General features: G+C 36.3%; 1 protein-coding gene across 2 annotated transcripts in view; it reads right to left on the reverse strand.

Annotated features, from left to right (window-relative positions):
* DGKI (diacylglycerol kinase iota) overlaps positions 1-16,991 on the reverse strand; it is a 623,490-nt gene that overhangs the window by 298,830 nt on the left and 307,669 nt on the right. For both annotated transcript variants that reach the window (XM_056799742.1, XM_003342025.4), the window contains exons 12-15: positions 15,668-15,728; positions 8,487-8,600; positions 6,617-6,754; positions 2,732-2,810 (exon numbers count right to left, since the gene is read on the reverse strand). In XM_056799742.1, the coding sequence (XP_056655720.1) occupies positions 2,732-2,810; positions 6,617-6,754; positions 8,487-8,600; positions 15,668-15,728 (392 nt within the window). The remainder of the gene's footprint in view (positions 1-2,731; positions 2,811-6,616; positions 6,755-8,486; positions 8,601-15,667; positions 15,729-16,991) is intronic.

A 16,991-nucleotide genomic window follows, 5' to 3' on the forward strand; every position in this document is an offset into this window, starting at 1 on the left:
ATGCCATATGATATTTTGGTCTAAGTAGAACAGAAACAAAGCTAAAACACTGTTATTATTTAAAAAATGTTTTAAGTTCAGCATAATGGACTATTAAAAAACTGCTTAGAATTCTGGAAGGCTCATGCTACTGAGATGCAGGTCAGAAAATTCTTCTTTTCAAGTAAATGATGAAGTTACTTAGAACTGTCACCTTTTATGGAAGAAAAACAGGATAAAATATGAGTAGTTCTTCAAAGGCTAAAATCCCTTGCATTGTTTAAATGCCCCAAATAAGGGTCACTAGAAATTCCAGATCCTCAGCTCATTCCCTCTCTCTCTCTTTCTTTTTCTAACTCAGACACATAATCAATCAAAACCAAATTGAACTTCCTGAAGTCTTTCCAAAAGTTCATTTTCCTCTGATATCATAGCTGGCATACCACTGAAATACAGTGCCATTCAACACATACTTATATAATGAGAATTCTATAAAACAGGGGCTTCATGAAGCACAAAGTAATCCTAAACAGTTTCCCTGGGAAGACCCTTCAATATGGCTAGGCATCTATCATTAAACTACAACATCAATCATCAGTTGTTGATGAGTTTGGACAAAGGCAAGGAAAAATAAAATAATTCTACTCCAAAACATAAAATATGTACAAGACAGGGATGCTAATCTAGCCATTCCACAAGGTTCTAAATTTACTGTCACACTATTTCTTTAACATGTAGTGAGGAAGATGATGATGTAGAACATAAGACAAGTAAAGGAAGGAATGTCATTGGATGCAAATGCTACTCCTCTCTTCAGAAGTCTGTCCCAGTAGAGAAGTAATTACTCCTAGAGTGTTTCCCTCCCAAGTAAGGAAAGAATTTCAAATTAGAATACCTTAATAGACAAATCTGGGAACAAAATGTTTCGCATAGGCATTTTTCCTAGTCTGGGGTCTCCTTACTGACCACTCTCCAAGCCACAGAGAGACATGACTAATGGACCTCTCAAAACTTACTCTCACAAAAAGAATTAAGTACAGAAATACACCTGAGATGTTTTCTTGGAAAGATAACTGTCCTGAGAGTGAAACATTCACACCCAAAGGTGGAACTACCACGCATTAGACAGTCAACTTAAAGGCACTCTCTAAACTCTGCCATATTTAGACTCCTCTGCTCCATACCTTCCTCTGCAGAATGATGAAAGCTATTTCCATGTCAGCAGAACTCCACGTTCATCATCTTGCTGCTGGGTCCCATATAAAACATTCTGAGAATAATTAATTGCCCTCCTCTCTGGGGCAAAATTCCAATGACTGTTTTTGTGACCCTTTCCCTCGCCAATGCCATGCTGCATCAGGTTACATTTGGCACGCAGACCTACCTACAACTAGACGGTTAATGCTATTGATTCTGAATGTCACTTCAAATCTCTGAACAACCTACAGTAGTGCCATTGAACAATATGTTTTCAGTAATTACACTGGATCACCAGATATCTCATCTTAAATGAATCACTGTAGTTAGGATATCATTATGAAAAATTTATAGACTGCAGGTTATCAGAAATATAGCATACTTCTATTCCAAAAATTGTATTTTGTTTTTTTAAAGATAAATTTGTCTCTCTACATAAGAAACCAAGGATGTGGGCATACATTTAATTCTTCAATATATATTATAAAAGCTATTTTAAGCACTGAGTATATTCTGGTTTCAATTTGAAAGCTGTATTCAACGATTTACCAGAATATTTGAGAATAATGTTACAATGCCTAAGGCTATTTTTAAAATGTTACCTTCTGTCTTAAAATGGATACAAAGTACAAGTTCAAGGTAAAAGAGTGGTAAGGGCTAGGCAGTATTGGGATTAAGTGGCTTTGACCAGGGTGATAAAAGGGAAGTGTCTGGGGACAAATTTAAACCTAGGACCTCCCACCTCCAGGTTTGGCTTTCTGTCCACTAAGCCACCTAGCTGCCCCAAAACTACTCATTTTTAACAGTGTCTCAACCATGATATCAGAAGAGATGAGATGGGTAGCAGGTAACAAGGAAGCCTTCAATATAACCAAAGTTTACTGTTGTAAAATGACTCCCTGTAAAATCCTTTCTTAGAAATCATTGTAAAATGAAAAAAAAAACCATATGGCACAAAATCTGAAGGAGCTCAAAGGCATAAAAACTAATATCATAACATAGGGCTCCCAACATATATACTTGCCCCAAAAGTCTCAATGCAGTTTTAAGATTTAATATTAACAAAGGAAATACTTCCTTATGGAGCATTTTTGTTTTTCATGTTGGCTCTCTCAAATCAGAAATAATATGGAGGGTTGGAAAAACCTTACTGTTAGCATAATAATCATTGTCCTCATCTATTTGGCTGAGTATGTTGTGGATAATAGGGAAAGAAACATTGGAGTCAAATCTGTTTACTTCAGCTCATTCTGGGCATTTATAAATGATTCTCCTTCCTTCAAACCTTTTCATCCTAATTTCATTATTTGGATCCTTTTGCATTGCCCAACATGAGGAAGAGGAATATGCGGGAAGGAGAAGGAGCCATTTCAATGCTCTCATGGATGTCCTCTGTAGATAAGGGTTATCAATATCTGCCTGATGTGCACAGATAGGTCTCCTATCTTAGGTCTCCAACAAAAGAATGGCAGTAATAAGCTTATCCCTTGTTGAAACAATCAAACTACTTGCCAGATCATTCTACCATAGGATAAAAGGAAAAGATGTCTCTTACCTCGGGATTCATGGAATTCCAGTGTAACATGAGCATCAAATCCAAGGCTGAAGTAATTATTGAAAACATTTAGGGGAAGCTGAAAAAACCAAATAGAGATCCATGTAAAGTTGACTGAAAAAGGCAAAAAAGAAAAGAGACTCTATGAAGCTAGTTGCTGCTGGTCCTTTGCTTACTCCTTCCAAATGAAGACCCAAAAATAAGGGGGAAAGGCAATGAGTTTCAGACTGGAAATTCTTCCAGATAAGTTCAAGAAAGAAAATTATAGTTAACAAATATAGTACAAGAAAACCAATAACAAAATGCAAATACCAATGCAGTACCCACTGACCTGGATTTTGTGATGATAGGACCTGAAACAATCTAAAATTTTTCTTTCTACTATGCTTAGACTGAATTTACTTGGCAAACCTATGTGTGCCTATATGGGAATATGTATCAGTCAACAAATATTTATTATACACCTACTATGTGCCAGGCAATATGCAAAGCCACACATTATGTATATATGCATAAATGCACAAAATATCTCTTTATGAGGAAAAGCATTAGACTATCTGGCATGTAAAAAGATTATAATCCAAAATTACTCCACTTAAAAGTAATAATAATCTGTATTTTCAAACAGAAAAAGTCTAATTTAAATATTTCACAAATTCAAACTACTCCCAGAGAGTCTGAATGACTAATATTGTATTGTACAGAGCACATCATTAACCCATTAAAAATATCATTCCTCTCCTTTGTGTGTTTGCTTTGATATATAACCTTGATGGCTGATTAATTGACAGATGGCCAAAAGTGGGGTGGGGTGAAAACAGCATTGGTCCTTTCATTACCAAGAGCCTTAGTCTGATAAATTAGTGGACTGGACTGGACTATAATGGATTAGGCCCATCCAGCTCTAACATTCTAGAATCCTAAAGGCCAGCCTTAGCCTTTTCTCCTAGATAAAGCAGAAGGAAAAATAACCAGCTATGCTTTACTTAAACAGGCTTCATGTTGCTAAAAGCAAAATACAACTGCTGAGTTAATCTTTCTCTTGTTGCTAAAGTCAAGTAAAATTAGAAAAGTGCATGGCAAATGGCCAATAGGCAACAGATCTCTCCTGGACTCCCTCTTTGATCATAATCCCAGCATGAAAGGCATGTTAAATGACAATTGAATGAGCTAATTCATCTAAGCTGGAAGGAAGGTTAATATTTCTCTGCTGAAGCAGGATTGTTCCTCAGGCTTATATATTTAACAAATAAGTGCAAGACACATAGTAGGCCATTTGATATTAGAAATACCCAATCAAAGAAATTATTGCAATGTCTGACTTTCCCTTTAACCACCAAAATTTTCTCTATTTCATCAAAGGTCAGAAAAAGCATCTTTCATTATAGGAGCCTTCCCTTTTGATGTAAGAGTAGGAACTAAAATAGAATGTAAATTCTTTGAGGGCAGTAATGGTTTTCTTCCCTCTGATAAGGTATTATGAACACAGTGAACACTTTAAATACGTTTATTGAATTGTATGGAAAAAATGTAATTAACAGGATTTACTGATAGATGAGGACCAATTCTCACCCATCAGGTGAACTGATCCTCAAGAATGGTCAGAAGAAGATTACAAAGGGTTCTAACAGAAGAGAATGACAAAAACTCAGAAACTGCTGCTCCATTGATGTCTGAAAGATGACTGTTTCCCCAGAATTTCAAAAATACTAAAAATATGTAAAAACAATATAGTATAGCTATTTTGCCTATGGTGCAAACATTATCCTTCTAAACCATTTTATGTCCATTAGGCTACAACTTTCTTTTCCCAATATTCACTGTGAATAAGCTAAAAAGAAAATCAAATCAATATTTTCCAAATAATAGCCCTTCTTAGGCTTGTAGGGCTCTGATTAAATTGTTCTTTAGCTTCTCTGGAGTAAAAAAAAAACTGAATTCCTCTAAACTTTTTCAAAAACTTTTTTTAAAGCTTTAAAGAATGACTTGTGTATGTCCACCTTCAGAGAAAATGCTGATAAACAGAAATAAATACAACATGGTTTAATATAGACATAAATTTTTTTTCAAATTATGTTTTCTCTAAGTGAGGAAGAGTTGGGAGAAAGGGAGTTAACTGGGTATTTTAAAATAACAAATAAATATTTTTTAAATTGCTTTGATTTGCTATTTCTCTTGCCACTAAAGGGGCTTCCATTTCTTCAGACTGTAGATACCAGAACTGAATGGGATAGTCTAATAATAGTCTGATGAAAACCATGTGTAGGAGACAGACTACCTCATGATGGCCACATGGATTACTTATTTTAGTTTGGGTCCTGCTCTTTCAAGTCACATGCTTCATAATGAGCACTAATTTCATGGTGTCCAAAGAGGATGCTTCCTATTTTAACAGCACCATTCTACTGCTGCTGACTGTTCAGATGGTCTACTGTGAAACGGAGGAAATCTTTCAACTTCTAGTTCATGATCTAAGTGAAGGAATGATGAGGACAAGGCAAAAAAAAAAATTCCCTTGATTTCTCTGAGCAAAAGAAAACAGGTGCTTTCAACTAGAAATCTAGGTCAGATTTACAGATCAAACCTAGAGGCAGCTAAGTTGAATAGTACATAGAGGGCAGGCCTGGAATCAGAAAGATCTAAGGTCAAATCCAGCCCCAGATATTAACCAGTTAGGAGATCCTGAGCAACTAACTAAACCTCTGTCTACATCAGTTTCCTCAACTGTAAAATATGGGATGATAATTTACAAGAATGATACCTTATAAAGCACAGCGCTTGACACATGCTGAGTGCTATATAAATGCTTATTCTCTCTCCCCCACGCACCTAATATGAGACAAATTAGTTATTCTATGTCTGTAGACAATATATCTAACCACAATTTCTCATCTGCCCACTTTAAATGAATGCATACCATGGGCAATGGCTGGGTGGAGATAAGAGAATATAGATGCATCCCTTGTTTCTCTATCTCTGCTACTAATGGAATGACTCAAGATGTATAACCTAATGAAAGTCAGAGAACTGCATTATATATATATATGTGTGTGTGTGTATGTCTGTGTATAATATAAACATGTATGTAAAGATACATGTATGTATATGTACCTATAAAATGTGTGTATACTGCTGCATATGTGTATGTAGGCATATATATGTAAACACACATCTCTATAGAGTGAAATGGGAATGGGGAAGAATAATATTGAGTATTTGCATATTCAGAATGATCTACCATGTAGTTTTGAAATTAAGGCTAGAATCTAAAACTAATTCTGTTGTTGTTTAAAACTTTGTTCTGCCAGTCTTGAGAAAATGCACTCTAGTTTGTTATTCTAAAATACCATCTCAAAAGTTAAGGGTGAAGAAAGATTGTGCTTAGATATTCCCTCTATCCAGTAAAGACAGAGAAAATGGTGAAAATGGACTAATTTGCCATTGGGTCTCCCTTAGGCTGGTCATGAGGCAGATCTTTCTGATTTCAATGCACTGAATGTAGTAAGAGTAGTTGTCTTTCTGTTTACAGATGATATATCTGGATTCCAGTATCCTGGATATGAGGATAAGAATTATCTTGAGGGAGCAGAAACTTGATAAACATATCTCTTGTAACAGTATTATGCAATCCTGCCTAGAAGGGAAAGAAGATTAATTGGCTGACCTTTGGAAGCTACTAGGGGATTTAATCATTTCTAAGACTAAGAAAAATGGGTATTCCGTTAGGCTAATATTCTATCATATTAAGCCCTCCACTGAGATAGGACTCTTAATCCCACCAAAGGGAATAACAACGAGATTTCCCTACTAGAAATGCAGGACCTGTTTCCTATCACTCTGATTGATATATATTACAGTTCTCTACTGAAGAAAGATCCCTCTAACCTTGCATACACCATCTTCAAGTTCTTCGGGGGGTAAATCAGGGTTTCTTTCTACATGCAGATTCCATCGATCCAGCTGTACAATAGTTCCATCTTCCACATGGCACAGTATCTTGGAAACAGGTTCATCCGTGTAACCCTAGGAGATCAGAAAACATATGCATTAATTACTATCCTGCTTTATGTTGCACCAAGCTTTTATTCCTTCAAGTAAAGAGATTCAAATTGCAAAAATACTTTTCTTTGAAAAATAGTCATAAAAGGAAGGCCCTCTCTCTGATGGAGCACTGTTTATTTTACAGATAACTAATTCTAAGTGGAACTCTTTCTCACATATTTACTTGAGTTCCTAGAATTTAGCTTAAAAGAACAATCAAATGGAATGCCTAAGGCTGGACAGCTGTGAATTGAGTCTTTTTTTTTCCTGAAGCCAGTAACTTTATCTATCAAACATATTGTCATTTATGATTATAAGACATAACAACAGATGGATTTATAGAGCTCATTACAGCTTCCATCATCCCTTGTCTCATCTGTTATTTCCTTTACTATGTATTTAGTTTATTTGTACTCATTTGTTTGTTGTCTGATGTCATAATCATTAGATTAAGAACTCCTTGAGGACAGGAAATGTCCTCTGCCTCTTTTTTATCCCCATGGCTAATCATAGTGCCTGGCACATAAAAGTCACTCTATAAAGGCTTATCGACTAATTGACTACAGAGCATCACCCTTCCTATTCTCATCAACCTTAGGCTGAGAATCCTAGTAGACAGATTTGACTCTAGTATTTCTTTCCCCATTATCCACAACATACTCAGCCAAATAGACTAAGCAGAATTTAGAAGGGAATCAGGCCACAGAGCTAGAAGATAGAGTGAATAATACCTAGAGGGGAACTGCATGCTCCTCTCAGTCTTCCTTCTCACCTTTCTATTCCTTGTGCTATTGGGAGAAAAGTAAACTGAGATACAGTAGAACAAAGAAACAACTTCCTAGTCACCCTTTCCTTTGGAAAAACAGATTTTTCAAAAAGAACAAAGAGTTGATATAGATAAGGCAAATTCTGCCCCCCAGAAAAGGGAAAATTGGTTATTTCCAATGAGGGTTATTAAACTACAACTTATGACATCAAACTCTCTTTCCTGACTCCAAAAAGTATAGCTTCTAAGAAAGCTTCATGAGTCCAGTGTTGTTAGAGACAGAACTATTCCTGTGATAATGTTGCTCCTCAATAGCACCTCCTCACCATCTACATTCTGAAAAAGGGCAAGACAGGTTGCAAGTCAGTAACTTACACAACTTTCTGCTGAGTTATCTTAAAACTGGTTTATGACAAAAACTTCGTAACTCCCATTACTGGCTATTGTTCTTCTACCAGGGTCACCATTTTGGAAACAACAGTTTATAATATGGTGAGGTATATTAGCAAGTCAAAGAAAGAAGGACTTCTACAAAGGGAAGGGTATAACTCTGACCTGGATTTGGGCCTCTAATTAGTGTTCAAAGTAGGACAGAATGATAAAATAGAAGATTCCACTTCTTTTTTCAAGATCCTTTATACTGTCTATTTAAAAGACTTAATTAAAGTAGTAGTATTATCTGAAAAATCCCTGTCATGTACTTAGTTTTTCCATACCAAGCTATTTTATGACTTATACCTGATTATAGGAAAATCTGAAAAATCATTTGGATTAGTTTGTAATTCCTGGACATTCATCATGTCCCTTTGAACCTTAACCTAAATTATTATTTTAGATGGAGATACATCCTGATCTCATGTTAGAACATCTGCTTGTTACAAAGAAATGATTTTTTGGCAAAATGAGCTATCTTCTATCACTACAGGACTTAGAGACCACAGTTCTTACCCCTCCCCAGTTGAGAGTTCGAGCCAGGTCATTCCCTGTACCCAGAGGAAGAACCCCAACAGGAGGCTGAGGGCTGAGTTGAAGTTCATCAAGGATGGAAAGGATCCAACCGACCTACATACAGATTGGGGACCAAAAGAGAGAGAGAAAAAAAAATAAATGAGAGAGAAGCATACCCCAGGGAACTGGGAAAGGGAGAAGGAGCTTTTAATAATAATCATATGGAAGTGGAATAGATGGCCTTTTTTTTCTCTTTTTGTAAAAACAAAAACTGTCTTTGGAAGAGAATGCTTTTTATTTTAAACTTTTAAACTCACTCCAGAATAGCAATCATGTTGAAATGGAAATCAACATTTAGAGCATGTCTTACATAAACAAAACTAGATGCAATCATCCATTTATTTACTTCTTGACTGACTTCACAAGATAGCATTTTTAAAGAAAATATCGTCCAAAATAATTCAGTACAAACCTATTCAGCTATTTTTTCCATAGAGAAATATGTTATACATTTAGTCTATAAGCAAAAAGCATTTTGAAAGAGTATGGCTGTATACCTTAACCATTTTGTCTATAATTTGACATTTCTGTCAAAGGCTTAACTAAAGGTATAGATGGCATAGTTATCAAATTTGCAGACAGATCAAAGCTGGAATGATACTTAATATACTAAATGATAGAATCAATATTTAAAATTGATCTTGACAAGTCAGAATATGGACAAATAAAAAATTTTAGAATTTGGTTTAAAAATTAATTTTGAAAGAGTGAAGTTGGAGAGGGACTGCTAAATAGCAACTTGCTCCCCCCCCCCAAAAAAAATCTGGAATTTGGGAATGGAAAACCAGCTGAATGGAAGCCAATGGAAAAATATGGCAATGAAAAGCGCAAACTGAAACGTAAGCTAAATTCAAAAAGATATAGAGGCTAATGTTAGGAATGTGACAACCCCAAATTGCAGTAAACAAATGTAATTCATTACCCCCAAGAAAAAACTAAAGTCTGAAAATGGAAATAAGGTCAAGAATTTAGATTCCTGGATCTATATTGTATTCATTCCTTGTCCACATGATAGTCCAATATTTTACATCAGGAATGTCCCCTATATTGTTGTTTCCAATTCTTTCATTTACTATGTGGGTTGTCCTTTTATTTACTCTTTATGTATTTGTTTGTTTTTTCATGAAGATTATTCTGCCATTAGCACCATTGAATGTTTATGAATACCTTTGAAGTACACAGTACTGTTGTCTACAAAAAAAAAAGACCTGTGATTCATCCATTTCCCTCAAGAACTGTAAAATCTAATTAGAAAAATGAAGAATTGAACAGAAAGGTGCAGATATAATTTGATCAATACAGAGTATGGTGTCACAGAATCTGAGAGCCCCCTGCCCCATTTATTACAAATAAGAAAACTGAAGTAAAGGAAGTAGAAGCTACTTGCTCAAAATCATGGCACTATATAATGGCAAAGTTGGGACTAACCTCAAATCTCTTAACGCTAAGTGTTCTTTCCATCACATGAAAATTACTTTACAGAATTATAAATTTAGAACAGGAAAGTGCTTTAGAGATGATCCAATCCAACCCTTTAATTTTACAAACGCTCAAAGAGGTTAAGTGACTCCTCAAGGTCACACAGAGTAGCTTCTATGATTCATTCCTTTATTGATTCAGTATAAGATTGATTTCATTCAACATTCAAAAATGTTGGCAATAGTCTTAATGCTTCTGCTTCACCACCTGCTCTTCCCTGATCATTCTGGCTTCTGCTTCCATCACTACCTAAACTAGCTTTTCAAATGACCATACAGCACATTCAGTGATTCTCCATTCCCCTCAACCACAAAAAGAAATCTTTCCACACCAGATTTTGCCACCATCAATCACCATTTCCTTCTTTCCTCTGCCTTACCCATGACTGGATTTTGGTTCTTCTTCTATTTCTCTAACTGATTCTGGTCTTTTTCTACCTCTCTCACCAGTCTTGTGAATATTTCCCAAGAGTCCAGATCTTGGTCCTCATCTCTAGTCAACTTAATTTCAATTCAATTCAAAGAAAACACCTATTAACCAACTATTTTATGCCAGGTACTTTAAGACGTACTGGGGATACCCTGAAAAAAACAACCAAATATTTCCTGTCCTCATCCCAAGAATTAGCTACTTCCTTTATGCAATTCTGTAACCTTAATCTACAGCTCCATCAAGGATATCCCACCAGCACCAGAAACTCAATCCATCCCAAACTGAGTTTGCTGGCTTTTCCCTTAAAATTTTTCCTCCATGAATATAAAGCATAGGAAGGCTTATGAATTGAAGTGGAGTAACCAAAAGGAGGAAAACAATATTTATGCCAAAAAAGAAAGAGAAAAAAGGTTGATTTCATTTCGTTGAAGGTCATAGTGTAGCATTGGTTTATGTTAAGTTTGTGATCAATTCAAATTCTAGATCTTCTGCAAATGAACTAATGCTTAAATAAATATCAGAAAGTCATAGGTCCTGAGTGAGATTCATCCATACAATTTAAACAGGCTGCTAACAAGTTTACATCAAAATGAGAATTGTTGTCAATGACATCGATTGGCAATACCAATAGGAAATAAGAGTTCACAGATTGACATGGACAGTAAAGAAAGAAAATCCTAATAAGAATAGGTAAGGACTAAAACAAATTTTTAAAAAGCAGGTGCTAATCAAAGTGAGAAGTAATCATATATCAAATAATTCATGAAGTATTGCTGAATGTTAACAATCAAATATCTAGGTTAGAAAGAATCTTGGAAACCATCCAGTCAAACCCTCTTCTGAAAGAAATGAATCGTTTCTCCAAGATCCCTGAGAAATGGCTGACTATCCTAAGCTTTAACACCTCCAATAATGGAAATTTGATTCTTTCACAAGGGAACATATTCCATGATTGGACAGCTCTTGTTAGAATGCCATTTCTTGGAGAGATCCAAAATCACTCCAAATCACTGTCAGTAATATCTACTTTTGGGTGTAGCCCCATCTAAGGACACACAGACCATTTCCAAGATCACCTAATTTATCCTCTGGACTTTTATCAGACTCTACTGATGAAAATGGTAAGGAGATCAAAACTATACTCAGTAGTCGTGATCTATGGATGTTCTATGAAGGGCACTGACTGTGAATTGTGTCTTTCTGATCCCCTAGTACCATCTCCGTTCAGCTAAAAATTGAGAAGGAACTGAAAAGTACATTTGGTTGGAATGAAAAAGATAGTCTCTATTCATATCAAGGGATTTGCTTTCTAAACTAGATACAGATGTTCAGAAATCTCATCATTTCAGTGAGCTGTGGGGCAAAGTTTGAAACTGACCCTGAAGCATAAAGTTAAGCCTTTACCTTTTGGCACTAGAAAAACTTCAGAGACATCTATGACCTGACCTCCTGGCTCACAGTGCAATTAATTTCAAGGTCCTGAAAACTCCTCTGTTTGTATGATTGACAACTAAGAGACAGTAATCCTCTGGCCAAGGTGAGTCTCTGACCTCCCCCTGCAATTCTTTAATAATGTCCTTGTTAAACAGTCATTCTCCCCACAGTTACATGGCTGGCCACAACTTTCCTTATTATTCTTTCTTCCCTACTGCATTTGCTAAGTCCCTCTATTGCCCTCTTTCTTCCTCTTCCACTGAGAAACAGAAAGGCCTTGGTGGTAAAATGCTCTTCCACCCAGATTTGCCAGGCAGTCCTAAACAAACAAGAGACTTTAAAGATTACTTTCTTCAGAATAGCAGCAGGAAAAGGTAAAATAAGCCTGCATTGCAGCAGAAGGGGGAAAAGGCAATAAAGGACAAGATGAAAACAAACTCCAGCCAGAAGTCCAGTTAGAAGACCTAAAGCATCTTGTATATGAGTCCCTGAATTATTTCCTAGTAACTGAAAAAAACAAGAGAAAAAGAGGTCAGACTATAGTGCTACCCTAGAATCACTCAAAGGGTCATAAATATAAAGCTGGGAAAAAAAAAAACCTTTGAGGCCATCTTGCCCCATGCTCTTATTTTAGAGGAGGAAACAGCATCAGAAAATTAAGCAATTTGCCTAGGGTCATAAGGACAGGATTTAAACCTAAATCTTCTTTCTATACTCCAAATCTAGCTTTCAATCTATGATATCCCTTTCTAGGTCTTCCTTGTTAAGTACCACTTTCCAATTTGGTGGTTGGATAGCAAGTTCTTCAAAGGAAAGAAGCCACATTTTACAACATCTTGGGTGTCTCTCACCCCAAGTCACCCAATACTGTGCTGAGCACATATGAGAGACAAAAGAACCTCCTCAGTTAATTAATAATCTGAGAAACTACAATACAAAGATGTGAATCTTTTTTTGGCACAAGAGATGAACAGATGTAGGCTGACTATTTTCAACATCTCCCAGTCTGGAGAATTTTTCCATCTCTTTGCTTAGTGTTAGAAAAGGCAGGGTAGTTGAGTCCTAAACACTAAGTTCTCCCTTTTTGCCAGAAGAGAGACAGCTATGGCGGCAGCAGCCATCCAGCATCCGGCTGCTGGCTTTGTTTCTGGCACAAGCTATCACAGACTGATGCGTTTTGAGTAAGATTTTCATTCTGAGACATAATGGCTTTAGGGGAGACAATGAAGCATTAATTTTCATCAAATGTAAGAGCTTTGTGTGCTCTGCACAACAGCCAGTGTGCTGCCTTCTGCTGTGTGTGCTGAAAAGTGGAGGGAATTTGTTCAGAGAAATTAAAGGAAAGCAAGAGCTAATGAATCTGTGCTCAGGAAGATAACAGAGACAGAGAAGTTTGAGATAATACATCCAATCATCTGCAGGCTAAGCAATACTCTTTTGTGTGATACTTCCATCTGTCATTTTAATTCATTAAAATTATTAGATGTTAGACTACAGCCAAGTTTAAAATGCTAAACGAAATCCCTTAAACTTAACACAAGAAAAACCCATGTTAGTGTTAACATTTAAGTTCGGGGGCAGCTAGGCAGCTCAATAACCTAGAGATGGAAAGTATTGGGCTCAAAACTGACCTCAGAGACTTCCTAACTGTATGACCCAGTGCAAGTGACTTAACCTCAATTGCTTAGCCCTTAAAGCTTTTCTACCCCGGAACCAATACTTAGTATCAATTCTAAGTCAGAAGGTAAGGCTTTTTTTTTAATCCATTTAAGTTAGGAATAAGATAATACAGATTTAATCTGTTCATCCATTTATTCTTTCAACAAATATGAGTAGAACAAAAGAACATTATACACAGCAACAAACATATTGTTTGAAAAATGATTCATGTATGTCCACCTCCTGGGAAAGAACTGATAAGGAGAAACAAACAAAGCATAGTTTTTCATAAATATACATACATATATATCTTTCTTTCAAATGATTCTTCCTCTAAGTGTGGGGAGGGGAGATAGGGAGATACTTGGGAACTTTAATGTAACAAACTAATTAATGGATTAAAAATTTTAAGAAAAACATGTGTATAGCTTTTGTGTGCACAGTGAGCATCTTAAGGGCAAGGGCCATATTTTTGTCCTCCTTTATACCCCTAGCTCTTGGCACAATACTTGGCACATAGTAAGTGTTTGATAAATTTTTGCTAAATGACTGCTGAAAATTGTAATGGAATATAAAAGTGGATAATACATATATGATCAAGGCCCTCTAAAAGCTTCTTAGCTAGACGAGGAGACAAGAGAATTAAATAATGATGTGAGAACTTATCAGTAATATAAAATGTAGTCTCCAAAGGCAGAATAGGTGCCAAATGACTGGTACAACAATACAAATAATTACTATCACAGAAGTACAGAAGAGAAGCAGAAATCACTGAAGGTCTAGGTAAGGCAATGAGCAATGGGCAAATGGTCTTGAAGGCTATTAAAGTTTCAGTGTGCAGTGAGGAGCTTTTCTGTAGCAAAGGAAGAGGAGCAAAAGTATAGAAATGAGAATAAAGATGGTGGACTTAGGAGATACTAAGTACAATCTGGCTGATGAAGTAGACACTAACAATGCATCAGGTTAGACCCATATTTCAGGGTGTTTAGAATGCTAGAAATTAGGGCTTAATTCTACACATAAAAGATATATTGATGACATGGGGGAACAGGATGAAAGAACATTTAAGAGCAGCAAGGTGCCACAGTAGATAGACTTCCTGGTCTAAAGTTAGGAGGGTCTGAATTAAAATCTGGCCTCAGACACTTCTTAGTTGTTTGATCCTGGACAAATCATTTAACCCCAATTGCCTAGTTCTTACCACTTTTCTGTCTTAGAACTAATAATAAGATGGAAGGAAGGAAGGAAGGAAGGAAGGAAGGAAGGAAGGAAGGAAGGAAGGAAGGAAGGAAGGAAGGAAGGAAGGAAGGAAGGAAGGAAGGAAGGAAGGAAGGAAGGAAGGAAGGAAGGAAGGAAGAAAGGAAGAAAGGAAGAAAGGAAGAAAGGAAGAAAGGAAGAAAGGAAGAAAGGAAGAAAGGAAGAAAGGAAGAAAGGAAGAAAGAAAGAAAGAAAGAAAGAAAGAAAGAAAGAAAGAAAGAAAGAAAGGAAGAAAGGAAGAAAGGAAGAAAGGAAGAAAGGAAGAAAGGAAGAAAGGAAGAAAGTAAGAAAGAAAGAAAGAAATAAAGGAAGAAAACACTGATGGCAGACTAACTCCTTGAGGTCAGGTTGTTTTTTTCCTTTGTCTTTGTATCCCCAGTAGCCAGTAAAATACCTTTGCACATAGTGGGCACTTTATAAATGTTTGAATGAAGGAATGGATGTGAAAATTCTCTTCCTACTTTAGGTTAAAAAGCTACTAAAATATAAAGATATTGAATGAAGCTTTGGAATAGGGTAGTTGTAATAGGAATGGAAAAGAGTAATGAGAATATTCATTTTCTGCCTCTAAGAAATTCAATTTCAGCCTCCTAAGAGTAATTATGATAGACTGTGTTAGTTGTTATGACTAACTATATATTTTAAACTAGTTAATATCCCATTAAATGAACTAGATATAATAGAAATGAGCTAAGCATAATGCTGTATGGGTTGTGGAAAAATCAACATTTGAGAGAGAAGACCTTTGATATAGGAGGGGAATGCGAGACAAGAGTAGCAAAAAAGAATTTTTGAAATCCTTTGGAACACAAAGGAAAACAGCAACAGAAATTAAAATGGGAAACATTCCTTGTACCTACCGTTCCATCTCCACCACAGGCCAGGATTCGAAGATTCGGCACTTTTCTATACAGCTCAAGCCTTGCAGAAGAAAGAAAAAAGTCTGTGTTAACAAAAGAAAGACCACATGACAAGCTGGCTCTGTCAAAACAGAGTTTGAGGCTCATACAACAGAGGCATCAGGGGGTTCTCATTGGAGTGACAATAGGAAGCAGAAACACCAATATTAGTATCAAAGGTGGGAAGGGAATGAAGGTATCCAATTATCTGCTATGTCTGGGATTTAAAAGGGTACAAAACTTCTACCTCTTCTCATTATGACTATTGTATTCATCAATCTGTTCTTCATTCAACCCTGTCTATTCTTCACTCAGCCCTGATCCTTCTTTTTTTATTTTCAGCACTTTTCCTCTCTTTCTCCCAATGTTTCTTTCTTGTCTCAGTAAGAACCATGTTTACTTGTTGAAAACAATCTATTTCTACTTTTTCTTCTGCTCAGGGAGATGCCCTGATTGATTCTAGTTATCTCTCCTGACTTGTCATCCAGCCCATGTAATTAAAGGATCAAAAATTTAGAGCTAGAAAGGACCTCAGAGACTAGCCAGCCAATTGATTAACAAGCATTTATTAAGTGCCTACCATATTCAGAGTACTGTGTTAGACATGGAGGATACAAACAGAGTGGAAGAAACAAACCCTACCTGAAAGAAATGTACATTCCAGTGGGAGAGAAAATTACATATGAGAATATATGTATATTTGCATATATGTATATATGGCATATATAATCTAAATAAATACAAATATATAAAAAGTCATTTAAAACAAGGTTGTTAGAGAGAAAGAACACTAGCAATTGGAGGGAATAAGAAAGGATTCCCTTGGAAGGTAGGATTTGAATTCTCTCACTTCTTTCAAGATTTCCTGATTCTCCATCTGCCATGGGGCCTTTGAAGCAGAAGTGAGGAGGGAGTGCCTTTAGGCACAATTATGGCCAGAGCAAAGGCACAGCAATGGAGTGTCAGTTATAAGAAAAAAAAAGACAAGTTTGACTCGACTGCAGAGCGGGAAAGGGTGAGTGGTTTATAGCAAGTCTGGAGAGGTAGATCGGGGCTGGGTTGTGAGGGTTTTTAAAAGCTAGATGCAGTAGTTTATATTTTATTCTAGAGGCAATAGGAAGCCGCTGAAACTGACTGAGTAGCAGTCATCTGATCACATCTGGGCTTATGGAAAATTACTTTGGTAGCTGTGTCTGCGATGGGCAGAAGTGGCGAGAGATTTGAAGGAGGGAGACCAATTGGGGAGATTATTATTATAATCTAGTAAAAGGTATTAAGAGCTTGA

The sequence above is a fragment of the Monodelphis domestica genome, chromosome 5 (assembly GCF_027887165.1).
Source record: "Monodelphis domestica isolate mMonDom1 chromosome 5, mMonDom1.pri, whole genome shotgun sequence".
Classification (NCBI taxonomy): domain Eukaryota; kingdom Metazoa; phylum Chordata; class Mammalia; order Didelphimorphia; family Didelphidae; genus Monodelphis; species Monodelphis domestica.